This window comes from Phymastichus coffea, unplaced genomic scaffold (assembly GCF_024137745.1).
Source record: "Phymastichus coffea isolate CEN01 unplaced genomic scaffold, Cenicafe_Pcof_1.1 PCOF00096, whole genome shotgun sequence".
Taxonomy (NCBI): domain Eukaryota; kingdom Metazoa; phylum Arthropoda; class Insecta; order Hymenoptera; family Eulophidae; genus Phymastichus; species Phymastichus coffea.
Window position 1 is genome coordinate 785,138 of NW_026706907.1, and position 26,635 is coordinate 811,772.

Genomic DNA, 26,635 nt, shown 5'->3' on the forward strand with positions numbered 1-26,635 from the left:
CCTCGCAAATCCACGCTCGCGCGCACGAAAATAAACCCGTCGCCGCGCAGCCTCGTTTCCAACGGATCCACTTTGAGCACCAGGCTACGCGAACTAGTCGTGTCATCCTCGACGACGTTTTAATTACCCCCCCATAGTTGCCGAGCATAACGGTAGCCAATCGCGGCCGATACGCGTCAAGGATTTTCTAACGGACCTCTCCCCACTCCCTTTATTTGTCTGGTGAAATTTTTCTCTCGATTCTTTTTTTAAGGACAAGGAAGGATACAGACGTGAGGAGCAAGGTGTAATGTATGCATACATAATGAACACATGCGAATCACATTTTTGTCTCGTATTACTGCTGTACGATAATTATCGTTTAATTTATTTTTAAGTTAAAACTTTTTATACAATCATATCTTACAATGAAACTTTTTACATCCCGAGCATGACAGCATTTCTCCTCGTGCTCCCTACACGTTTAATACTACGGAGACGTGATTTATTATGTCTTCGGGAGGTGGCATTGGCGCGCGATACGACTCGTGTGATACGTTTTCCAAATAAAAAATCTGCGAAGCTCTCGCAAACTAATCATCAGTCTTTCTTACGTGCATTTTTTTGTTTGTTAGTTCTTCGTTTGGAAAAGGAGTCGTTCGCTTACCTCCCTCGCGCGCGACCTAACACGAACAGCGACTGATTTGCATTTAGCGATTTGAAGAAATCATGAATCACAATGTCTCGATGTGGCATCGTCTCTCTCTCTCTCTCTCTCTCTCTCTCTCTCTCTCTCTCTCTCTCTCTCACGCTCCAATTAAAGTCGTTCGATCTATTTTGTTTTGCGCAATAATTAATAATTAACTTGCTCTTAATACTTTTGACTATCTATGTTTATAGCGTATTATTACTGCGATACCTTGTGTGTTTTCAGTGAGTGTGAGCTTTGCTATAATTGGAGTTGTCTTTTGTCCGGTATGCACAAGTGGCGGATAGGAGGGTACGTATGGGTTTGTTTTCGCACACTAATTATTTCATTATACAATTAATCGTAAAACACGATACAAAATTTACACTCTCCCTCTCTCTCTCGCTCTTTGAGTCTGACTATGTATTATCTCGAAAATTGATGACAGCTTGGCATTTTTGAACGCGCACATATCATATCAAAATGCCAACGCCCAAACGGCAGCGAATTAATAGCAAAAGAAAAGCTAAACGAGGAGAGAGTGAGAATTCGACACACATGTATTTTATACATACATATACATACACACACACATACACACACACATATGTATGTATGTATGTATATACTTTATTTATTTATATAATATGATGGAATTTGCGTTTTGATTCTTTTTAACCAATTGTCTATTTATATCACTAATAACCATTTACAACACACAAAAAAACGACTTGTATTTCGAGAGCACAAAGGGCGTCGCACAGTAAAATTGCCCTATGGCAATCGAAAATTGCACGATAATACACGGTTGGGACAAGGGGGCGGGGGAAATAGAGAGACGAATTCTTATCCTTATATGTTTTACCTTTTCAGTCGAATAGTCGTGGACACTGAAAAGTCGAGTTGAGTCTTTGGAAGGTTCGACTGGGAAAGGCGGAACACACGCATTCGCGAACTCGCTCACTCGACGGGCGATTGCAACGACACACATCACTCTAAATCTGAATCAGTGAAATCTCCACTGTTTTTGGTAATGATGAAGAATTCCACTTGTAAAACAGTGACAACTTATACCGCCAACGCGTATTTTGCTTATTGCTTATTTTGATGAGTAATCATGTGAAATCTTCTATTTTAAAATTATTCGCGTACAAGTGATGAAAACAACGAAACATATAATTTTATAATCCGCGAGCTTGGGTGAATAATTGTAGAAAATCGCATCGACATAAGTATGACAAATCATTTATTCAACTAATACAAAAAACTTACAAAATGTCTAATTCGGAATGTTCACTTATCGAAAAGAAGTGAAGAAAAAAAATTCGTATTTAACCTAAAAAATTCCTTTATCGTATTCCTTTTAAAAAACATCCTTTTGTAACAATAAATACTTTACATTTTCATATTTTTGATTAACCTAACTAACAAAACATTTATAACACAACAATAATTAGTTTCAATTTAAAAACGGTGAACACTCACCATTGAAACAGTGACAACTCAGTTTACAGATGGACTTTCACTAGGAACATAACGATAATCCACTGCTAAAACAGCGAAAATCCTCCGATAGATCAGCAACAAATTATAGAAGAACCATTGAAATGTGACTAATTTTTCAGTGATGAATATTATTAATATTCAATATTCATCATGAATAATTCAATAGGATTTTCACGATTTTAGTTGGATTGAATTTTCACTCATATGAAAGTGAAATTTCAATTTTTTTCGCATTAAGCTTTCCTTGTTTCAACAGTGAGTTGACTGTTCATTCAGTGAAAACAATTTCACGGATTCAGATTCAAAAAGTAAGGACTTCAGTAACACTTCGCGCGGGGCTGTAAGTGCTTGTCGCGTACGATTGCTTTTTGGTGTACTTGTCATTATATGTTTGTGCACTTGTCTTTCCGCCGAGTGTTGAATGAGTGGTTGGCTTCGTTTGTACTTAAAAGGGGGAATTTCGGACTCTCTCTCGTTCTCCATTTTTTTCATCCCTATATCGCTGGACCCTTAATAAAATCTTGATTAAAATCTCTCCGACTTGAGTTCGTTTTCTTTACAATATGTACACACGCGTTTGATCAAATCGACGACGATAAAATCACGCACAACAAACGACGAAGTTCCTGAAAATTGGTTTTCCTTGTGAAGTCTCCTTAGTTTTGAGTAACGATAGGATTTCCAGTTGTTGGTACTTGAGGCATCATTATTCCCTAATAATGACGCCATTGCTGTTAAAGCTTGGTAAGACCGTCCATGTCCCTGGCCTTATCTCGTAGGAGCGTATATCGTACTCTGCTTTGCGTCTTCGTGGCAGGACATCTGGGCGGTTTTTTTAGTACGCAACGCTCGCCGTTCATGCGTACTCTGATCGCCAACCCGCCTGTGATTCACAAAAAGCAAACGACGTGTGTTTATTGAATTGTCTCCCTCGGCTCCTGGAAACATCGCGCTTGGCACAGCCCGTAGACATCGAATTGAATTTGTCGTTTTCGTTTCTTTATTTTCTTTTAACAATAACGCTGGAAACGTTGAAGAAGTCAAAGATTAGCGGAGGCAGAACTCACCATCGCGTTCGTCGTGGCAGCCAACTGAAGACCCTGCAAGCTTGTCATGTGATGCGAATGCGAGTGTGAATGGGGATGCGTGTGAAGTGGTGGCGGTGCCGGTGGCGCGAAACCTTGGTGCAACGAGCCCGTCACACCCACTCCGACTCCCGAGTGGTACATGTAATGCTGCATCGCTGGATGCATCGTGTGATGGTGCTGCGAGGACCCTGTCACGGCAATAAATGTCACGTAAAGTGGTCGCACGATGGCGAGGAGCGCCGGAAGAGAGTGAATGGCCGCACGGACACTTACGATACTCGCCCATGGGCGAACCGAAGCCAGTTGGGAATGGCTTGTTGTCGAGGTCGAGGTGTCCACTTGCTTTGATCATGTCTCCCATAACGCCCCCGAGGCCGAGGCAGTTGCCCGCCTTCTTCTTCTTGCTCTTCGACGAGAGCTTCCTATTGCGCGTCTGGATGCCCTCCTTCTTCATCGTCAGCGGTCGATTAACCTGCAACAGTCGTAGACGACACATACGTTGAGAAAGCCAGGACCACTTCGTGATCACACCGCTTTCTCGACGCGAGGGCCAAGTTCCGAGCGCGGCCGTGCCTCGCCACAAGATGGCGGCGGCCGTCGCCGAAATGGCGGAAGGAACGCAGTCCAGCAAAGTGCAGAACCGTCGTGCGTGAAATCAAAGGCCGACACGGTCTTATAGCGGGGGCAACTACCGACAACCGGCATGGCACGAGAGAGAGAGAGAGAGAGAGAGAGGAGAGAGAGAGAGAGATGCGCCGTGATTTATCGCGTGCAAAAAAGATCGCGTCGTCGCTATCTGCCGGCAGCCGGCTTAGATTGAAATAGTCAGCGTCGGGTAAAAGAGCGGCATTGTGCCCTTATCTGGCGACGCCATCTCAGCTACAGCAACGCCAGCAGCTCTCTTATAAATACACGCGCTGCTTTTATCGGCCAAGCTCATCGGGGTTAACGCCCCTACGCGTTTCTCTCTCTCTCTCTCTCTCTCTCTCTCTCTCTCCCTCTTGGGCTGGCTCGCGCGCCAGCCGCGGCTGAAAATTTCGTTCCTCGCGCTCTCAAGGATTTCCATGCCCCGGCGAGAGCGTCGAGAGAGCGAGCGAAGGATAAATCAGTCAAGGACGCGCGCCGCCGGGATTCATATTGCTGAAACAATGCTTAGGCAGGCAGGCAGGCAGGCAAGCAGGCAGGCAAGCGAGAGCGCCGCGCGGCCGTGTACGTGCGCGCATGTGTCTCCGTGACGCAACGCTGCACCGCGCTGCGAGCAAGGGAATACATGCACCGTTCGACGGATCGAGAAATTTATACGCGTGTGCCAACAGTCCGCGGACATTATTATTATTTCTCTCTTTAGTTTCAGCTTGTACGAGCGCGCGCTTTGGCACTGCCGCGGCACACTGCGCGCAGCGGCGCTCTCTGGGTGAAGGTTAATCGCGATCGTTTAAACTTTTCAAGACTGGCCGCGCTCGTCGCAAGCGCGACGCTCGCTCGCGCGCCGAGCAAGCTCGCAGATTGGACGCTTCTCTCGTGTTTATTCTCTCTCTCTCTCTCTCTCTTCTTCACTTTTTTTTGCTCGCGAGTTAGTTCGCTGTCTGCATTCGAGAGAACAATGATCGTCTCGATGAAGCCTTTCGAAACGTATAAATCTCATTGCGAGCTAGACTATAAAAAAAGAAAACAACAGAGAGGCAATGTTTATGTAAGTAACGCCTAGATGCAGAATATTTTACGCCTCGGAACGACGCAGCACGCTCCGACCGACGGAAAATGCGAATTTAAATAATCATCGCGAGTGCCAGACCGTGAAAAGCCAAACAACGCGCTCGCGCGCCGAAGCTAGAAAGTGAAAAGGAAAAAATAATAATAATAGCAAAATGAAAACGTAGCAATCAGAATTCGATTTTTTTCACGCTCGCGCGCAGACGGAAAGCGAGGGGGGGGGGGCCGAGACGAGCGTTCTCGCACGCGAGAGAAGGCAAAGATCGAGAAACTCGGTTGGCGCGAGGATATTCGCCGCGAGAGTTTTCGCGGGCGTTTTATCGAGCGTGGCGCTGGCGTCGAGAGCGAAAAGCTGCGCGCCGCGCGAGCGTGGCAATTAAGGAATGCCCCCGCCGCCCGCCCGCGGGTCGTCGTGTCCGGCAATTATAATTAACGAATCGACTACGCCTCGGTGCAGCTGCGCGGCGAAATCAACATCGACCAAAGCCGTGGGCAGCTTTTTTTATTATTATTATTTTTTTTTTCTTTTTTTTGATGCCACCGCCGGCTTCTGTTAATCAGACGCAATTGCCGCCGCCGTTCTGCCGAAAAAGAAGGGACGCGCAGCGCTACAGGGACGCGACTTCCGTTTAACGAGACGCAACGAGATGCGCATTTGAATACAATGTGACGAGAAAGAGAGAAAGAGAGAGAGAGAGAGAGAGAGAGAGAGAGAGAGAGCGAGAGAGGTGCAAACAAAAGAGACGCCGCGCCGCTCGCGCGATTGATGCGACGCTCGCACACGACGAGAGCCGCGCGATGCATTCGCGATTCGGCGAGTGCGCGCACTGTGGCGACGTGCGCAAACGCAGCCGAGCGAAGAGACACGAGATCGCGCGTCTCTCGGGGGAAAAAAAAGCGCGTCCAGCCGAGTTTTTCATCCGGTCGCCGCTCTCGGCGATGAATCATCGCGACGACGCGCACCACGAGGTGTACGATTTATTCGTCGAGAGCGGAAAGCGATCGGGCATTCCGCCGCGGCGTCGCTCTCGCGACGAGGAGGCGGCGGCGTGCCTCGCGCGTCGCCGCGAGCGGACGAGAGAGGAGAGTCGTAAGCGCGAGAGCCGCCACGCCGATGCGCGTATAAAAAATTCTAGGGAAGAGACGACGCGTGCAGCACGCACGTCGTCCGCCGAAGACACACAAAAATCCGAGAGAGGCTTCGCGCACGCATGATGCCGAAGAGGAGGCCGCCGGGCACATAAAGCTCGCGCGACTCGAATACATAATAATCCATGCCGCGCGGCTTGCGTTCTGCGTAATGCGATTTTATAGCTTCCGCCGCCGGGACAGAAGGAAAAAGAGCGCACAGAGAGAGAGAGAGAGAGAGAGAGAGAAATTTGTAATATTGCGACGTTGCGCAACGATGCGCGTACACGTTTATCGCGCGGATTCATCTCTCGAATTGGAATATATGTATATGGACCCAACGCGCGACCTCCTCGACAATGGAGAAGCATCCGGCTTTTTTTCTTTCTCTTTCTCTCTCGATGCGGGTCGTTCACCTAATTAACGATTACCGAGAAAAACGTTGTCGGTTAATTAGGAGTCGATTGATTTTTACCCGATTATCTCGAAGCTGTTATCTAGAGTAGTTGCAGACTCGCGGTTAATTAAAACGTCAACAAATCATATGAAGAGCGTCTCTCTCTCTCTCTCTTTCTCTCTCTCTCTCTCTCTGTCGACGATTTCGGGGAAACGCAGAAACTCTTCTTGCCAATTAACGGACGCGCCGCCACGACGACGACGACGACGACGACGACGAGAGATTATCTCTCTCTCTCTCTCTCTCTCTCTCCCGTGGTCACCGCGCGCGGGTGCATGTAAGTACGACGACGAGGGCAAAAAAAAAGAAAGAAGAGAGAGAGAGAGAGAGAGAGAGAGACGAAAAAAAGCACACGTTTCGCTTCTCCTTCGGCCGAGCGTGGGAGGTTAAAAAGCGCCAGGGAGACAGCGCATTAGCGATATATCAATTACTCGGCTATTGGAAAGCGGAGAGAGCGGAGAAAACATGCCCCCAAAGAGGGACACAATGGGTAGACGAAGAGCAGCGGCTTCCGTTGGGCGCGCGCACGTCCTGGGAGGCGTGCGCGCGCGCGGGGTAACGGATACCGCGCTCCCCGGGAGGAGTATCGAGTTTTGCCGCGCGCGTGCTGGCATCGCGGCCGTGGCGTGTCTCTCTCGCCACTCGAGGGTGGGGCGCGCTTCGCGCACAGTAATTTGGGTGCAGATACTTACGTTGTGCAGCTTGTAGTAGAGGCCGCAGGCGTTGCACACTGGCTCGCCGGCCTGGTTCCGCCGCCAGAGCGTCGTCGTGGCGGTCTTGCAATTCGCGCACGACGTGCCCGCTCTCCGCGCCGCCGACTGCAGTGACTGTACGGACAGAAGACACGAGCAAAACCCGTCGAGATTAGTACACAATTACACATCTGTGGTACGATTCGCGAGCAGCCAATGCAAGGAAAAGACGCGCTGCTCTCGACCGAAATTTTCGCGGGAGTGCGAGAAAGAGAGAGCGAGAGAGAGAGAGAGAGAGACGGAGCGATTTATCATGCAAATGCGCGCGCGAGGACGACGGAGAAGCAGCAGAAGAAACGAGCGCACAACCGGTTGTGCCACCGCTCGCCACAAACTCAGGAGGCTTGACGGATATGACATCTCCCGGCTTTATCACAAGCTGCTTCCCGCTGAGGAGGCTACTTCGGCCTTCCCCTCCCTCTTGCGGATTCCCCGCATTCGTTTCGTCGTCGTGCTTCCGAGCGGAGAGCGCAGCCGGCGAGCTTTATTAATTCTCTCGCTCTCCCTCGCGCGCGAGTGTCGCCGTTGTCGATGGCCGCGAGAGAACGCGCGTTCGAGTCGGGCGCAACGGCACCTCGATGCGCGCGCGGAAAAGCTTCGGGCGTGTCGGCGGGATTAGGCCAATGGACCGTCGGGTAATTAACATTGAAAAATCGTCCAAGGCTGCGCGCGGCTGCACGAGCGCTCGCTCGATCCGGTTCGTTCGCCCGCGTTACACACTTTGCTTCGGAGCTGTCTCCCTCTCCCTCTCTCTCTCTCTCTCTCTCTCTCTCTCTCTCTGGCTCTGCTACGTCCAGCACGCGAGATAAGGACGCCTGCTATTCGCGAATGCCTTTTCTTTGTGTGTACCCCACGGGAAAATCGATTGATATTCCGCGCTTGACTCGCTCACCGCGGGCGCTTACTTGTCATTCGCCCCGAGCACGCCGAAATTCCTCTTATTCTTGCTCCTTCTTCTTCTCCCGTTATGAATGTATAAGGTGAAAGTTGGACAAATTACGACGATACGTATGCGCCGATTTTTCCAGACGCAACGAAAACACGAAAGACAAAAAAAAACCGACGCGAGCAGTCCGAAGTGGAAGAACAGAAAGTGAAATAAAATAAAACGAGCGAGTTAGCTCAACGGTTATTTTTAAAATTGATGATCGCGAAGCGGCGCAATTACCGTCTCGCTCGCCTTCCAGGATCCGCGCGCGCGTGTCTCCATGGCGAACGCGAAAATATCGTTTCGCTTGATTAATAATAATCTGGATTAACGAGGAGCCGCTGGCTTATAATAGATTTGGCTCGAGCGGTGTACACGTGTAATCAGGGCACATCTTTCGGAATGCGGTTAGCACCGTTATCGATTCGCGATTTATTTATCCTACGCGCGCGCGGAAAGCGTGTAATCTTCTCTCTCTCTCTCTCTCTAGCGCGCGCCGAGACGATAATTATCGTCGGACCGAAAAAGCGATAGGAAATTGGCACGACACGAGGACGAAAATTTGTAATTGCTCGGCGACGCAGGCGAGTCATCGCGAGTGATAATGGTCCAATTAGAAAATGGCATTGCGCGACGCGGGGAGGACTGGGGAGAGAGAGAGAGAGGCGCTATCTGTCGAGCAGCGCGTGTGTGTTGTTTCACTGCGCGAGAGAGATAAACGCGTACCTGACTCATTGTCTTCGAACGTGATTCCCCCTCCCGCCGCCCCTCTTCTCTTCCCGAGTATCGACGAGCGAAACGCTCGAGGAGAGAAAAAAGGACTCGCCACGGCGAACCTGTTAGTCCTGCAGTCACGGCCACACCCGCGCACTGCCGGCTGACCCTTTCTCCTCTAGCGGCGCGAGAGAGGATATCGTGTATGTGCGCGCGCGCGCGCGCGCGTGTGTGTACGTTGACCCAGTTAGCGCGAAATTCCTCGCGCGCCTCCTTGCTTTGACAATGAAGCTGCTGATCGACGACGAGCGAGCACCGGGATTGATCGCTCGCCGATCGAACGCGTCGAAATTGTTCCGATCGTCGCCGGCTGCGCTCGCGCCGCGGCGCGCGTCGCTTCGTCTAAATCGAGCAACTTGCCGGACAGCAGTAGATAAATCAATAATAGCTCAACGTAGCAATTACCTGTCTCTCTCTCTCTCTCTCTCTCTCTCTCCCTCTCTAACGTTCGTATTTACGAAAAGGAAAAAAACCTCTCTCGCATAATTCAATTTCATTTCCAAGAATCTTCTCATCATTGTGTTCGAGTGTACACGTACGCGGCTATCGCGATAAATTGCCGAGCGTGCTATTTAAAATAGTCCCTCTCTCTCTCTCTCTCTCTCTCTCCGTCCGCTGCTGCGATCGCCTCGGGCGCGCGCAACGCGCGTACGTGCGGCTGTTGTGCAACGCGCACAATGCGCATGTATCCTGTTCGCGCGGGGCTCCGCCGTGCTGCAAGGCTTATCGGGGCAAGGTGCGCGCGCCGACGAGCCTCGCGGCTCGTCGTATTTTCGGATCGCGCGCGGCGCGAGTGGATCGCCCTCCCTCCCCCCTGCCCCTCTTTTTTTTTGTTCTCGTCGGCTCGTCGAGCTGCTCGCGGGTAACAGCGCCGCGCCCTCCCCCGAGCGTCGTCCGCGTGTTTCGCCGGAGCCGATATGGTATCGTCGGCGAAGCTGCTGGCCGGCTCCGATCGGGAACGCGCGACTGCCATTACGCGAGCCGCCGCGGCAAACCGGTCGTCGTCTCGCCGCGAAAGCCGCGCCAGCTACTTAGTCATCGACGCTAATTTGTTATCTCGGTAGCGCGCCGCGACGCGCGCGGTAGCTCTCTCTCTCTCTCTCTATCTCTCTCCGTCCCCGCGGATTCCTGGTGAAGGAGCTGCGATCGGAGGCTCGCGCGGACGTCTCGATGCGATCGACAGTCGATGGCTCCGGCGTGGTAATGGAGCGATAGAAATAACCAGCGGGATCGAATGGTCCACCAGACGAGCGCGCGAGCGCAGCCGATCGTTTTCTGCTCCATCATGCATTCGTTGTCCCGCAAATGACTACCGTCTCGCGGCGAATTGCCGTTAGTTACGCGCGAGGTTATCGAGCGGAAGGCGTTGCCGAGACGATCGAACGATCGAACGATCGTCTTCGCGCTCCGCGTTGTCGCGAGCCTGCCGCGGTGACAAATTAGGGAGCCCGATCGAGCTCGAAATAAGCGCGTCGCGACTGGAATGCCAACGAAAAATCGTTATCAGCGCCCTTACAGCCAGCAAAGAGCTAAACACGCGCAAATGCACACCTTGCCGTGCGACCGAGAGAAAGGGTGGCGCGCGAGGCGCATGCGCTTACGCCTGCGTCGTGCAAACACGCCGGAGGTCTATGAGTATTGACTCGGAGGACGGCGGCGGCGGAGGCGCCTTAACAATTGATTTTCGCGCGCGGCTACGATTTGCACACACACACGCGCGCGCGCGCGCGCCGAGGGTCATTAAGCGGTAATCCGAGCCCGGAGCATCAAGCGTTTCGGCGCCCGGCGACCATTGGCGGAAGATCGCGACCAATGATAGAGCGCCGACAGCTGCTTTTTTCAGCTCGCCCCTGCCGCGTGTAAGCTCCCTGGGAACGGGAGACGAGAAGAAGCGCCGAGTCAACTCCTCCCTTTCAGCCGGGAGCGCGCGACGCCGAGCAGACGCGGCGATCGGGGCGCACGCCGTGCTCGTCGCAAGCTCGCAAGCTCGAGCGCCGACGATGGCGCGCGCACGTACGATCGGCTGAATTATGTATGCCCGATGCAAATGGCGCCGACGCCATCCATCTCTTCGCCCGCTTGGACATTCTCGTCGCGCGAGCCGCGGCGTTCGCACGCGAATTTCGGAACGCGCGAATAAGGGAAAGCCCGCGCATTGACTCCTCGTGAATCTATGTTACGTTCGTGCGCGGATGATCGATCGTGCGACGGGAACGAAATCAAGGCGTACGGCGATCGTTAGAAGGCACGACGCACGCCTGCGACTTATCGAAATCGGAGTGCGGCGAAACGTCGATCGCCCGTTCAAACTCGTTTCGCGAGAAGCGTCTATTCGTCCGGCACCTTCGGGCTGCTCGAACAAGCGAGTACTGCGTGAAAAAAAAAAAAAAAAAAAAAAAAACTCGTGATTTTAGTTGATTCTGTTTTGAGGATATAAACTATAATTTTGGGGATCTGTCGATGGCATCGAGAATAAAATCGATTCTGATGAATGATGAGCGCTGGGGCGCATTACAAACTTGATAAATAAATCGTTTTGATTAAACCTACACGTCACGACTAGTGCAGCGAAATAGATTTGGCAACGTCGCTAGCAGCCAACGCCACTTAACCCTTCGGCCGGCTTGCTTCCAACCGAAAATAGAGTCGGAGAGCATTGCAAAATATGCAATATGGATTTGTTATATGATTCTGTGATTTCAATAGCTTCTGAATATAACGTAATGTTGCCGTTACGTGCGAACAACGGTACGAAGATACAACTATCTTTGGCTTTCCATGATAATCGATGTCAAGCAAAAACTGAACGCTCGGATGGAAAAATGAATACCCAGTGGGAGAGCGTTGGAGCGTCGAACGTTTCAGCGTCGGGACACGAGCAGCGCGGCATTGCCGCGTTGCATGTACCCCCCGAACTACGGCCTCCATTTTGCATCCTGAAAAACACGTTAATGTCCGCTCTTTGTACATTATAACTGCACGCACACTTGTATTTTTTGAAACTGCTTTTGGTTCCTTAGACTTTTATATAGCCTTGATGAGTTTTTGAATCAAATGGCAACTTTCTTTTTTTTTTTCCGATAAACAGAAGCTTCCTCGGGCTTGTCAAAATTAAATCTTTTATTGACGATCAGACGAAAACTAGGCGGTAAGCCGATTCCGAAGTTTGCTCACGCATTGATCCATATAAAAACTAGTTTTGCTTCAAATTTCATTCGAGTACCACTGGTTGGAGTTTACCACGGAACTACCTTGAGTATGGAGTACTGAGTTTTCCTTATTTCCAACTTGAGCGTCCAGAAAAGCGAAACGTCTCCCGAGCGAGCGAAAAGGCAGGCGAGTCGTGCAATTTTCGGGATCGGCTCGAGGGGCCGCGGCCCCAGCGGAGTAGGCGAGCGACGCGCTTCGAAGCTCACCGGCGTGCCGATGGAGGACAACGACGAATCTGGACGGTTCCTCTCGCGCGAGCGCCGAGGTGGGAACTGTGTCGGCGACGCAGCGCTGCACACTTCTGCGGGCTCGCGGAGCACGAGAAACGCGCCCGGAGCCAATTAGATGGGCGTGCGCCGAAATAAATCGCGCGACTACCGCGCGGAGAGCGCTGCGGCTAACCTATTAGCTTGTAAATTGCTTCCGACTGGTGGGCGAAGAAGCGCGAGCGCATAAATCGCCGATCGTACAGCAGCAGTGTACATAAATATCGAGAAGCCGAGGCCGAGGCTCGTGAGCGCGGTGAAATTGACTTTATTTTTCGTTTCTTTCTTTTCCTCTCTTTCTCCTCTCTCTCTCTCTCTCTCTCTCTCTCTCTCTCTCTCTCTCTCTCTCTCTCTCTTTTTTTATTTATCATTAATTCCTCGTCGTCGATCCATCACGCGAGCGACGCCGGCACAGAGCTACAAATGATTTGTCAGGCGGGCAAAGTGTATGCCTATCTGGAGCGTCGATATTAATCGCGCGCGCGCAAGAGAGAGGCGGCGAGCGGCGCGATGCTGTATATATACCGTTAGCAGCTTGGAAACCGATCGATCACCGTGCGCAACGCGAAAGGACCGCGCGAGCGCCACGGCTCTGTGGTCCGAAATCATTGTTTTCGCCGGAGGGCTCCGTTGCCTGCGTGGAATACGCCTCGTTAACGAATTAAGATGCTGCGGGCTCGAGGAGCCGATCGCCGCGGCTAGATACGCCCAACTCGGACTCTCGACTATTAATTAGGCTGCGCGCGCGAGCGGCGATAGCATCGCCGCGCACCGCGAGGAAGTTGTATAATGCCGATTGCCACTGCTGCTTTTCTGGGAAACCTGCCTTTTTGCGCGTTGTACGCTGTGCGCTGCTTGAAAAACCTCGACAACAATGCCAACTCCGCAAAAATTACAGTGCGGCCCCGGCCAAGCTGGAACGCTATGACCAGAACATTAAAAATGATAGATCGTACATTAATTTATCCAAGACTTCTCGCGATTGTTTCGAGAGCGTCACTGTAGCGATGTTGTTGCGAGCTCGTTTATCAAGATCAAATACAGCAGGAATAAAAGCGTTGCTGCTCTCGGTCAAAAACCGATAGGTCCGCCTGGTTACTGGCGAATAACTCGAAGCGAAAAAGGTCGTTCGATGACGGAACTTGCACGACACCAAAGGAAAATGTTTTGGCATCATCACGAGTTTTTTTGCGACTTATTAAGATTATTAGAACGAATTCGGCACCATGAGAAATATGGATTTTTGAGGATAATTTTCCTGTCCAACTTTGTCTGCATTTCAATAAAAAATTAATTGATATGTATGAAAAAAATTTGGTAGAATAAATCGATTTGCTTGAAACAAATCGGGTACATACATCGAAAATTGAAGAACGCGTAACCGTCGGTAAGTTGTTGGTTCGTCTTCGACGTTTCATTTTAATTAGTTTATACCTCTCGTGGTATCAAGTTTCTTTAAGCCATTTGATAGCAGATTAAATATTCAAAATTGTTTAGAAGATAATTTGTGACGAATGTCGATTTGTGAAAATTTTCATTACTCAATTGCTCAATGAAATGAAGAAGTTGATGAATTGTTTTAAATTGCCTGACCTAATTATGACGTCACAAATTGGAAACCTACTACCTCGACTGATCAATGACGACCAATAGTCTTCGCTGTCGTTTTCTCTGTTGTTTAATATCTCCATTTTCGAGTTGAAACGCTTTACCGTGCAACAAAAATACCATCTTCTATAAATTAATGTTCATACAAACGCACGAGGGTAGTGCGACGAAACAAAGAGACCGTCCTCGATTAACTATGGCCAACTAGTTTCTCAAACGTCTACAATAAACAATAAAAAATAGGAGCCCCTCGTGGCAACGTCCACCCCGTGGAGCGGCAAAAAAGCACAGAAGGGAGAGCGCACAGAGGAGTGTCGAGAGGCGAGCAAATAAAAAAGAGAGAGAGAGAGAGAGAGAGAAGGGCCGCCGAAAAATTTCCCAGCTGTTCGCGTCGCTATCTGCCGCGGCGATCAAAGATGGCGGCGCGGCGCAACCCTTGCTACCGCCAGGCCGCTATCTACCGCCCCATCGCCTGCCCGCCCGTGGGGGCTAGCGACTCGCACCCGCCTTTACGTGTGCGCGGATGCCGCGGAGTTTTTTTTTTTTTTTTTGGTTAATGACGGCGCGCAGCGAGAACAGCGCCCGGGAGCCAGAGGTTGCGATTCTTTATATTTTATACGTTTTGCTTTTGGCGCGATTCGTTGGAAATGAGCGCGAACGTCCGATCCTTTTCGGCTGAAAATAGCCCGAGTCGTTACGTGCACACACGGCTCGCCTCGAAAAATCGCCCCATTAACATTTCCATACATCCCTTTGTGCGCTTTCGCTCGTCCACCGCCAGCAGTTGCGCATATACGCGTAGCGCAAAAAGATCGTATCTCCGCGCTCTTTGGGCCTCTTTATCCGCGCTCGTTTTTAGACATTAGACGACGAACAAGCATACATATGCGAAAGAGAGAGAGAGAGAGAGAGACCCCCTATGACAAAAAAAAAAAAGTGCAGCAGCGAGGCATTGTGCGAAAGACATATGTCACCCGCACGAAGATTCTCGCGAGCGATAAGTGTCAACGGACGTTTGTTACCGATGAAGAAAAAAAAGCGAGAGTAAGCGTAGGCGAAGGCACGAGCGGAGAGCCTCGGCAATTTGTTTTATCGAGCGACCAAATATTATGACGAGATGCGCGGGGAAACGCCCCTGAGTGTACCCACACGATGACGTGGGAATGGTCGTATTAACAAGTGCGTAAGCAAAAGAATTAGTGCGGCTCGCGGGCTTAGCTGGTTCGACCGTCGACGACGATTTTTCCTTTCCTTGCATTCGCTGACGCTGTCGATCGATGAGGCAGCGAGGGTGCGACAGCGGGGATTGCTGCGTGCGTGTGATACTCACCAGGCGTCTTTTAGGCTTGATCAATGGTCGATTCTGGCCGTTCATCTTGTAATAAAGTCCACATGCATTACAGAGATAGTGGCCGGTGCCGTCCCGTCGCCAGAGCGGCGTGGACGTTGCTCCGCAGTTCACGCATTCGCGGCCCTCTGTTCGTGAAGAAAGAAAATACGGCTCTGGTTAGTGCTGCGATCGGCGAGCCGAGGCTGCTTAATGAAAGAACAAAAAAACCAAAAAAAAAAAAAAGAAAAGGAAAAGCACTACTGCCTGGCCGTCGCTGAAAATACGTGAAGCGCTTTTCGGCGACGGCCGGACTACTCGCGAGGTTCTCAAGCACGGCATTGCTCGCAGGAGATGTCGCGCTCGAGACTCTCTTTGCGCGCGAGCGAAAGTGGCGCGATGAAAATCGCGGCGCGCGGACTCTCGCGCGACATTAACTCCGCAGCGACGGCAGAAGAGAAAAGCAGAGCTCTAGCGAAGTTTTCTTCTGGCGTCGCGTGCAGAGCAACCACCACTATCGAAAAAGTGAATGAACGAGGTAATGAAAAATAAGAGGCATGCAATAGCAGACAGACCACCAAGCGATTACCAGAGCAAAAGCAGAAGTCGCTTCGTGTTAGTGACACAATAAATCGAGAGACAAATGCACGGAGATTATATTGGTCACAAAGATCGCCATTTCCCATTGGAGTTGTCGATATGTTAAGATCGTGGGACTATAGTAGGAGCAAGAATTAGAGGAAAAGGAAATCACACGAGAGGGAGATTTGCCCTTTTTGGCCAGGTTCCATCGTGTGTGTGTTTGTGTGTGTATGTGTGTGTATATCTGTGTCTATGTGTGTGCGTTACATGGTGCAGAGTAGTGAGACGGTTGAGTGAGTAACACGAGAGAGTTGGAAAAGTTAGATTAGGGTTGGGACATATTCACGTTATATCGTGCCGTCGCATCTTGATCTTCATCTTCATCGTTCACGTGTTCCCCTTCTCTTCAGCTGCTGCATAGCTTTTGTGTTTGTTGCGGGATAGAGTTGATTGCGCGAAAAAACAGAGACAAACGCCTGATTAATTAGTGCAAAAAACAGGTCGCGGAATAGGAAATCCAATTAGTCATTGTTTGCACGTCGTTTTTCTCCTTTTTCTTTTTGTCCCGCGGAAAAAAAGAAGAGCAGAAAACGCGCGGCGTGTGTGGATACAGAATGCTGCGTGTCGTATACGTGGTTCTTACTCCAAAAAAATAAAAAGTTACAAAAACGTAGCCACACCACATTGATATAGATAACTTCCAAAGAAAAATGAAAAAAAAAGGACTGAAAAGAAAATCGTGCTCTGCTCGTGGTTGTTGTTTTGTGACATTGCGTTACACGTTTACACAGAGGTTCGTGGGTGCCACTTCAAAAAACAGACTTGTTGCAAAATACAAAAGTATAATAAGGGCATATCGTGATTCGCGCGAAAAACTTCACTTGACGATAATTGCTTTTCGATTTTACGGCAAACAATTGCGTTGACCGTTTTAACAGCGACTTTGTTCTCTCACGACCGCCACCGAAAGCTTTTAGGTAATGATGGGATTCAAACAAAAGATAACTAGGAGTTGTTAAAGTTAATGAAAATAAAAATATGCTTAAATGACTAATGCAAACACCAGGAAAAATTACTTATTGTTGTTAAAAAATAACTCTGCTTACGAGTTAGCGGTAATATTCTCGCGTTAAATCGCCTTGGAAAGTTCAGAAATAGAAGCTGCAATTGCCAAAAATTAAGAAACTAGAGATAAATTTGTCACGAAGATTCATATTTCTTTGCAAATAATATGCAAATAACTTGGACGTGTTCTCAGCTATAAAATATCAGCACGGCGCACACGTATATGTAAAACAATCGTTGACATTTTTCAAAAGCAAAAGTGTTGATATAAGCAACAGTGCAATTTTTCATGGTGAAAACAAAAGGGAAAAGCAAACCGAACGAAACCAAAGTGTGACCAAGAGGAAAAAAAAATTAAAAACCAAAGAAAGTAAAAGTATAAAACAAAGAAAACGAAACTAAGAAAGAAAGAGGATTGGTGAAAGAAAGGAAAAGCTAAAAGTCATATATGTGCACGTGACGGGCGTGTTAAAGAACCGCTTACCGGCGGACGTCCTGGATTTGTTCCGAGGTTTCTGCTGCTGCTGCTGCTGCTGCTGATGTTGCGAGCCCGGCGAATTGGGAGTGTTTTGTCCGGCTACGTGGCCACCCAATAATTTGGAATCGGGACTGAGGCCGGGAACAACGGAAGCCGCAGCGGCGGCGGCCGCAGCCGCGGCCGCGGCAGCGTGACTCGAGGAGAACAGGGACGAGGCGGTGGCACCATTGTGGGGGTTGTGGGAGTGATGGCTTGGGTATTGCAAGTGCTGGTACATGTACGCGCTCGCGGGGTCGTAAGACGACTGCCCGTACGAGCTGGTCTCCCTAGGCGACGTCGGCTGATTGCTCTGGTAATCCTGACTCGTCGCCGTCGAATTCTGCTGCTGCTGTTGCTGTTGCTGCTGTTGCTGCTGTTGCTGCTGCTGCTGCTGCTGATTACCTTCGCGCTGCTTGACTTGTCCGCCCTGCGACTGCTGCTGCTGCGGTGGTGACGGCGCACCGTGCTGATGCCCCAGCATCACCGATGGCTTCACGTCACAGGAGCCCGTGGTGCCGAGATCCTGGTGGTGCATGAACGCACCCATCACCGCTGCGTGCGCCACCGCCGCCTGGTAGTCGCCTTGGCTGCTCGCCAAGCCCAGACCGTTGTTCGCGTTGCTCGTCTGACTGTTGTTGTTGTTGTTGCTGGCCGCACTGGCGCTGTTGCTGCTCGCCGTGATGGAGTCCGGCGTGGCGTCCTTCGGCGGCGTCGGCGGGAACGGGAACGGATGGCCGCTCGCGTGGCCCGCCAGGCTCGCCGCCGTGCTGCCCGGCGGCATTTGCGAGCCCAGGGGACTCTGAGGCTTCTCTTCCGACGAGCCGTTCGTCGAGGCGGACGTCGTCGCGAATCCCCACGGGTGCAGCGACGGCGCGAAGTGCGGTCGGCACACCTGGCTTATGGGCCCGCCTGGCATCCCACTGCTCGACATTCTGCCTGCAATCGCAAAGAGGGACGGGGGTGAGGCGGTTTGCATTGGCGCGCCTGTCGGGCCATTCCTGTCCCCGAGCAATTCGGAACCGTGCGCGCGGCTCCTCCGAGGTGACACGCGAGCGCACTCGAGGAAGCCCTCGCGTTGTCTTGCGAACGACATCGCTTCGCGTGCGCCCGACTGCGTTTGTGTTTACGTTTCAGAGCACGAGGAATAGACACCTGAACGTGTCCGCGCGCGTTCGCGTCGACGCGAAACCGAGTAAAACGCGCGGCGAAAAAGCCAATGGCGCCTCGGCTTTTCGGCGGCGGGGAGCGTTGATTAAGCGATGAGTATTATGCGAACTCGATAATGTTATTAGCATACACGGGAGAGAGCGTGCAAGTCGATCGATACTACAACGTCGCTGGCGGGTGAAGCGCACGTATATACGAACGTAGCGTGCCAGGGAGAAATTATGATTCAGAGCTCGCTCTCTCGCTCGACTATGAATTTTCCGTTCGGCGACAAATCTAATTTACTGAATTAGAAACTTGGTGCGTTGTAAATCATGACGTCATTATGCCCGTGTATTTTTCGAGGTGAAAGGTTTTTCGCCGAGCGCGCGCGTGTATTGCAAGAGCGGCAAAAGCGGTTATATGCTAATCGATCGAGAGTAGCGCGACCTCTTGCGCTCCTTTTAACGCGCGTCGGCCATTTTTCGCCGTGTTTTCTCCGCGAATCCGTTTACTTTGCGTTCGGAAGCCGGAAAGTCGAGCGTCGGCGCTTCACGCGACCCTCCGAGCGGCACGAGGAGAGCAAAGCCACCCTGCAAATTGATCGTTTGAGTAGCGGAGAAAAAGTAGCGGGCCCTCGAGAGCGAGAGAAGGAGAACGGGCCAGCAGCACTCGTCGACAGGCTCTCTGGCTTCGGCCAATACACAATACACACCCTCGAGCGAGCATCGAAAGGAGTCATAGCGCGTGCACGCGCACAAAAAAGAAAGACCGAAGAGGAAGAAAGAAGAAAAAAACAAAACAGGAGAGCAGCTCACTCGAGCCTCAAATTAATGGTCGCTCCGCTCGTCACAAGCTCGCGCTCGCGTGGATATGCTTTACGAGGTCGTCCCCCTTGGAATGCCAACGAGGCTCTCGCGGCGTACACGGCATATCAATGCGATTCCCCGTGGCCGAGCGCGCGAAAAAGAGGATTGCCGAGAAGACGACGAAGGAGAGGCTTTCTCAATCTCGCTGATTGAACTCTCTCTCTCTCTACGCGCCGGAGAGATAAATCTGGGCTCTGTGGCCCCTGTTATTTGTCGAGCGGGGGGTCGAGCTGCACGTACGCGCGCGCGCGCGCGCGCGCGAGAGAGAGAGAGAGAAAGAGCGAGCCCGCGATAAGAGAGGGAAGCTTCTCCTTGGCTCCGCCTTCGGAGCACTTGCAAGATGGCGTCGCTCGCGGAAAAGAAGGTCACTCGTGAGGCTGCGCGCGCGCGCGAGAGAGAGAGAGGTCGAGCGTGAAAAGAGCGGGCCCGCGCGCTGCAATTACGCGCTGCAGCTCCGCGCTCGGGCGCGCTTCCTTCCGGCCGCGGTTCCGCGGCGAGGCGCTCGCCCATCGATTGCTCCTCGCTCTCGGTCGCGAGCGGCGAGCGCTAATCGGCGCCGAGGAAAAAAGCCGTCCGGGGCGGCGACGTTGTGTACCCAGTCGTCTGCGCAAAGTCGAGAGCAAGACAGGGGGTTCCTCGACCCCGGGGGGCGCAAGAGCGCGTGCAACTTACTGTGGGCGTAGTGGGCGGCGGGGTGATGGGTGGGGCCGGGGTAGTACGCCCGGTAGTCGTTGCTGGCCGCGGCGTTGGCGGGGTGGCTGCCGGCGTTGGCCGCCGAGGCGCTCGTGGCGCCGCCGCCGCCGCCCGCCGAGCTCGTCGCCGCAGCCTCGAGGCTCCGCGGCGGCTCGTACCAGCGCGCCGCGCTCGATTCGCTGCTCATGTCCATCGCGTAGTCGAGAATTTTCGCGGCCTTGTCGAGCTTATATTGCGCGCGCAACCGACGTGCGAGCGCAATATAAGAGCCGGATCAGGGACGGATCTGCCGAGCGCCACTCGCCTCCTTGCTGCTCTCCGACGATCCTGGCGGCCTTCCTCTGCGCGCTTCAGACCCGCGCGAGCATCTGGCGCTCGCTCCGCTGCAAAACACTGGAACAACAGAAGCAAAAAAGAAACGCACACATAGTTTTCTTGGGCTGCCGTGCGCGCAGCTATTTCATTATCGGGCTCTATCGACGCCGAGAAATCACTTCGTTTATCGCGCCGGGTAATGATGAGAGACCATTGTGTTCCGTGCGAACGTACGTGCGCGCTGCGGCTCTTATCTGCCGATTGCCACAGCGCTACGCGATAATCATTCGGCTGGAGACTGCCGCGCGTTACATACTATCGTCGACGTGTCTTGCGAGAATACCTTTCGATTTATTATTTATCATCGGCTGGGTGCTGCGCCAATTTTCCCGCTTCGCGCCGTACAAGAAAAACAGTATACCGTCCAACTCGCTGCCTTCGGAGTATAATTTGCGAGTGTCGGCGTTGCGTCGAAGCTCGTGGAGTAGGATTGGATTGGATTGGACGTCAGCTCTCAGTCTGGCACGCACAAATCAAACGATAATTGATGCTTGTCTGACTGCGTCAGCCAGTTTTTTGCGCCGAATTCGGTCGAACTCACTCACTCTTCGAACGATTAAATTTCAAGCAACGGGAGCCTTACGCTCCTTACGCCACTGCTTTATTATCGGCAACTCGTCGCATATCGCAAGATTACGCCTTGTCGACCGAGCGATCGAATACTCGAAATAGCAATTTCGCGACGACGATTGCTATTGAGAAAGAAAAATGTCGCGGAAATTGTCCGAGCGGATCGGAATTACTCGATCGACTTGCCGTATTCCAGTTGAACGAATTGTCCGACGCGCGGTCGTTTATCTAATCTCTCGGGTTTTCCCGGCGCGCGGGGGACCAGAAAAGGCCGAGAAATCATCACGGGTTAACTGGCCTCCTTTTCGCGTTGCATCGATGCGCTCGTGGAAACGAAGCTGCCGTGCGCGCGCGCGCCTGCGGGGGGAGGAGGCTGATATCGAGTTAAGCGCACTTAATCTCGGCATATGCTGCAGGTGCATAACGAGACGAACACACGTAACGCGGGAGGGGAGAGGGGGAGGGCGATAAGCGAGCGTGCACTATAAAATCGCGATACGTCGGTGGATCTCGCGACGATAATCTGCCCGAGATCGAACTGAAATAGTCGAGTAGCGAGCGACGCTAGAGTAACAAGTTGAAAAACGACTTACCGATGCGATCGTCGCAGACTGCTTATATTTGGCAGCGATCTCGATTCTAGGCCTAAGATCGGGACACTGAGGCCTCGTCGCGAACGCCCAAATTATTTATCAACGCGATCATCCAAGGTCAGACTGACGCAAGCGAGCCTTATCAAACCACTCGAGAACGAAACGCTTATTTTTTTTACTTCGCTTTATTTTTCCTTTGCCTCGCGCGTCGCTCGAGCCCCTACGCGGCGGCGATCCTGGAACGCTGCGGGGCGCGCGAACACGATGTCGGCGGCGGCCCAGGCTCGACGGAAAAACTGGCGGCACTCGTTTGGCTTTTCCGACCCGACTCGCGCGAGTGAATCGCGGCCGTTCATTCGGCAAATAAAGTACTCCAGGTGAAATATCGATAAGATCCGGAGCCGAAAGCACGGCGATAAGATTAAGAGAGAAGACTCGATTAAAAATTAATTAAAACGCCGGGCGCTCGAGAAAGTACGGATATTTTATATTTGACGGCGAGAGAGGCTTATCTGCGCGACGCTGCGGAGTTCACGTATGTGCGCGCAATCTGCGCCAGCGTCGTCGCGGCCACTCGAGGACTGGGGCTTTTAGGCGGCCCGATAACGCGCCAGTTTTCGAGAATTCTTTGTTGCGATACGCGTATTATGCGCCTTCTCGTAATCTCCGCGCGAGACAGAAATCGTTCGATAATCAATTGATAGCTCGCGGCGACGACGAATATTATGTCAAGCAGTACCGTAATGCAATAGCCGAGTTTAAAAACTGATTTGAGCCGTCAGTCGAGGCATTCTGGGTCGCTCGTGTCATTGCGACGAGCGCAGTCTTCGCCCGATCTCCCCCAGTCGAGGTGCGTACCGAATGAAAATTGGTCTCGACCGTTCGGCCGAGCAGTGTCGGTGCACTCGCGCGCGACTGCCGCTCTCGCTCGGACGAGAGTTCGATTTCGACTAACCCGCGCGTCGTGACGCACCAGCGTCTCGACGTCTGCCGCACGCGCGGGACAATTATATCCGAACCGCTCGCTCCTCGTTTGGCCGTTCCTTCTCGCGCGGTCGTCTCAATCATCCGCCCACGCGTCGTCGTCGGCTAAATCTCTCGCATCCTCTGAGGCCACGGCTTCCCGGCGGCATTCCACAGCCCCGCGGCTCAAGTAAATAATTAGCTCGGACGTGAAGAAATTAGAGCGGCGAGGCGCGCGCCTCTCCGAGGTTGAGCCTCCGTAGCGGCCTTATCGGCGCGCGACTTTTGCGCACGGAGCGATCCACGAGCAACGCTCGTCCCCGGCAGCGATAACCTGCCGGCCGAGCGAAATTCAGAAATTCGCGCGACTCGCGCAGGTACCGCAGCCGGTTATTTTGCTGTTTCTTTGTTGTTCAAGTTACAGCGTGGAGAAGTACTCGTGTGTACGGTTCACTTTTTCTTCTTGAACTTTCGTTGCGAGCTGACTTTCTCGTCGGTGTGTGTATGTGTGCGTGTGTGTCTCTCTCTCTCACTCTCTCTCTATATATATATATACACATGTCGACTAATCTGGAAGCAAATATTGGCTTCCTGTTTTAATATATACTATACTGCTATGTGTATCAGATCTGTCCGGCGGACACGGCGAACAAGGCTTTTCAAGACTTTATACGCACAGTAATACTGTTGATTATATTTGCGTTGCTGAAGACCAATCGGTCCATATAGTAATGTGACTAATCTGATATCTGTAAGTCAAATTCTAACTAGCAAGCACACACAGGTTTCAGGAAAACAAAGCCAAAAAACACACAATCCGGAAAATAAAGTTAAGAACAGAAAGGAGAACAGAGGATTGAGAGAGCCTCACAACTTTACTGTCGTATCTACAGCTAATCAGTTATAAACCACTCAACAAGCATAGTCTCCAAACTGATTAACAATGCGAACAAACGCCTTCGTGCTTTGTCCACACATACAGACTTTCATAGTCTTATAGTCGTATAGCATTCAAGTCCAAATCGGATCTTATTGCATTAGACTATGTAAACAAAACATGTTTGGCGCAAGGAAACGCAGGGTATTCGCGCCTAACCTACACACTTTAGCCGACGATCAGTGAGCCGACGTGGGGACGGTCGAGGCGTCGCGACGACGCAGCACGGACTCGCGTGCGCGCGAAGCGACCTGCACTGTCGCGGAGTGGCGATCGGCTTGCCGTCGGCAGGCGGCGCGCCGACAAGATCTCCGCGAGGCAGGGCTCCGGGTTTCTCTATCGAACTAGGCCGCGGCGTTGCACTACCTACCTTATCTGTGCGTCTGTCTTCGCTTTCCACTTCGTTAAATTAAAGTCACACTGGCACAACCGCAAGCATCGGACCGAGCACAGTCAGAATGCACACTCGTACATAGGCATACATATACTGCATATATTATATATAAATATATATATATATGTATGTATGAATATATATTTATTTGGTCGTCAATCACACACTGCACTGCACGTAACTATCGTCGCGATAGTCGGCATCGTGACGCACTCGCGCGCGACGCTTGCTTATATGTATTTGGGCGATACAGGCGTGTAGGTGTGCATGTACGTGGGACGACGGACGAAAAGCACGGCGATGCGAGCTGCTTGGCACCCGGCGCGGAACTAAGGCTCGAGCGGAGCCTCTCTCTCTCCCTCGCTCCGGCGCGCTGCCCCTACCACCGCCGCTGCCGCCTACCCCCCCTCGCGACTCCCCCCCCCCCCCCCGGCCGACGGTCGCCGCCGCCCGCATACGTGCCGCTTCGTCCGAGCGCGCGCGGGCTCGAACTCGGCTACGCCTACGCAGCTGCCATTGGACGGCGCGGGCGGGGCTTGCGACCTGCTAGCTGGCTCTCTTCTCTCCCTTTTTCAGGCGAGCGAGGGAGACGAGACGGCGCACGGGGTCGCTCGTATGCGCTGTGGGTGTCCGCTCCTCGTTGTCGTCTCCTCTCGCACGCCGCGCGCCTCCGCGTCGCACCAGTCGGAAAATCGCGGGATCGCGCTGCCAGGGGCGCTCTAATTCAATCGATCGCTCACCCTCGCGATGCAATTGCGCGGATAATGGAATGCGCGAAACACGACGCCAAGATAATGGCCGATCGCGTCGACGAAAAAGCGCGATCATCGATGCACGCGCGCCCCGGAAAACAGCCCAATGACGACCGCGCACGGGGCATTCGTCACTGCGTTGGCCCGATGTCCCGTTTTATTTAGTGATTTTCCGCGCGCGCACGCGAACTATAATTTACGAAGACAACGTAACTTTAATTGCCGGACGCGATGTCACTCGCTGACGCGCGCTCTTTTATCCGTGGAATTGCCCCCGGAAAGGGAAAGTGCTCTCAAAAAACGCATCGTTATCGCGGGGAGAGATGCCTTCGCGCGATACTCGCCGCCGTTGTCGAAACCGACTAAACGTTTCATTACGGCGATTCATCGATAACTCGATCTTTCGAACGACGTTTGCCTCCGTACGCTAAAGATAATGATTTACGATTTGAGAAATGGAAAAAAAAATTGACGAGCGAAGGAAAATCAGTATGTGTTTTGCGTGATGCTATCGGCCAACGCACATAAAAGTAAACTGGCGAATTGACTTTTCTAGCACTCGTTCGTGCCTTTTTACTTTTACGGACAGTGCTCAGGGCAATTTCTAGATCGATCTTGTACAACGGTTTTATCTATTCGCACTGGTGATTTTGTTCGCACTACTCTCTCTCTCTCAGACTCTCAGTCAGGATTAAATGGCCTTTAAATGGTTAAATATATAATACGTAAGTTATCTGAATCGACATCGGAGACGAACATTTTAATTCCATTGTATCCATCCATTGTATCAACGTCTCAGTCGAAAGAGGGCCACGATATCGCAAACAAAGCTGACATCGACTCCTCGGCAAATATGGAAGCCCCTCGCACGATAGAAACGTCTCACACGTCGAAGCTCATCTCCTTCGCGCCGACGACATCCGACGGCAAGGCGCGAGAAGAGCGAGAGAGAAAGCGGCGGTGCGCCTATGATACGACATGAGGGATCAATCGGGAATGGTGTTCGGCGTGCGCGCGATGCGTTATCTCGACCGAAAAAACGAGAGCGCCACGCGCCTGCGCGTATAATATCGGGAGCCGGGCGGTGCGTGCGGGTATTATAATGCGAGATCTTGATAGGACGCGCGAGAGCTGGCGAGCTGCTGGCGCTTATCTTGATGAGATAGGCCGATTAAGATACGCCCCTATCTGCTGAAATCCGAGAGACGACAATGCGCGAGCTGAAGGCAATCGAGAGAGAGAGAGAGAGAGAGAGAGAGAGAGAGAGAGAGAGAGAGAGAGAGAGAGAGAGAGAGAGAGAAAGCGGGAGCTTCTTAATTCCCGACTTTTCCTTATCCACGCAGCACCGACGTAGGGCTTCGCTGCTGCACATACCTACGTGTCCTCCGCGCGTTCTTTTCTGGGTCGTTCTCTCGCGCGAAAAGCCGTCGCGCACGGACGCACTCGAACGTACAGCGACAACAATGGCACGCCACGACAGTTCCAGCGGCATCGATATTGCGAGCCGGTACGCGGGCCGCGTGCAGCGCGAGTCAAAGATTCGTCGCTGGACCTCTCGTCGTGGCGTGCCCGAGACGACCGCGGCGAGAGCTCCTCGACGCCGTGAAATTTTTGCCGAGCGAGCGCGATCTCGTAGAGCGAGAGATCAGCCAATCAGATAGGAGCGCCGGGAGCGCACAAAATGGCGGCTTTAAATCAGCCGCTCGGCCCCGCCTGCCGTTGCCCCCCCACCCCTCCCATCCCACCCTCCCTCCT

General features: G+C 52.0%; 1 protein-coding gene across 2 annotated transcripts; it reads right to left on the minus strand.

Annotated features, from left to right (window-relative positions):
- Positions 1 to 337: 337 nt before the first annotated feature.
- LOC131669739 (GATA-binding factor C) lies at positions 338 to 24,445 on the minus strand. 2 transcript variants are annotated; one of them, XM_058944846.1, is made up of 8 exons: positions 24,105 to 24,445; positions 20,276 to 20,689; positions 17,556 to 18,524; positions 15,428 to 15,573; positions 7,252 to 7,386; positions 3,544 to 3,733; positions 3,241 to 3,449; positions 338 to 3,056 (listed from the first exon to the last, which is right to left on the minus strand). In XM_058944846.1, the coding sequence occupies exons 2-8, from the start codon at positions 20,487 to 20,489 to the stop codon at positions 3,030 to 3,032; spliced, it is 1,890 nt and encodes a 629-aa protein (XP_058800829.1). In that variant the 5' UTR covers positions 20,490 to 20,689; positions 24,105 to 24,445; the 3' UTR covers positions 338 to 3,029. The 2 variants fall into 2 exon arrangements, with proteins under 2 accessions (XP_058800829.1, XP_058800828.1); XM_058944845.1 differs by having other exon boundaries at positions 3,535 to 3,733.
- Between the last annotated feature and the right edge of the window lie 2,190 nt (positions 24,446 to 26,635).

Excerpts from the sequence above, each read along its gene's own strand:
- LOC131669739 (XM_058944845.1), bottom strand. The coding sequence starts at position 20,489 with ATGGACATGAGCAGCGAATCGAGCGCGGCGCGCTGGTACGAGCCGCCG. Across the intron at positions 18,525-20,275 it reads CGCCGCCCACTACGCCCACA|GCAGAATGTCGAGCAGTGGG; the intron begins GTAAGTTGCACG and ends TTGCGATTGCAG. Across the intron at positions 15,574-17,555 it reads CAAATCCAGGACGTCCGCCG|AGGGCCGCGAATGCGTGAAC; the intron begins GTAAGCGGTTCT and ends CTTCACGAACAG.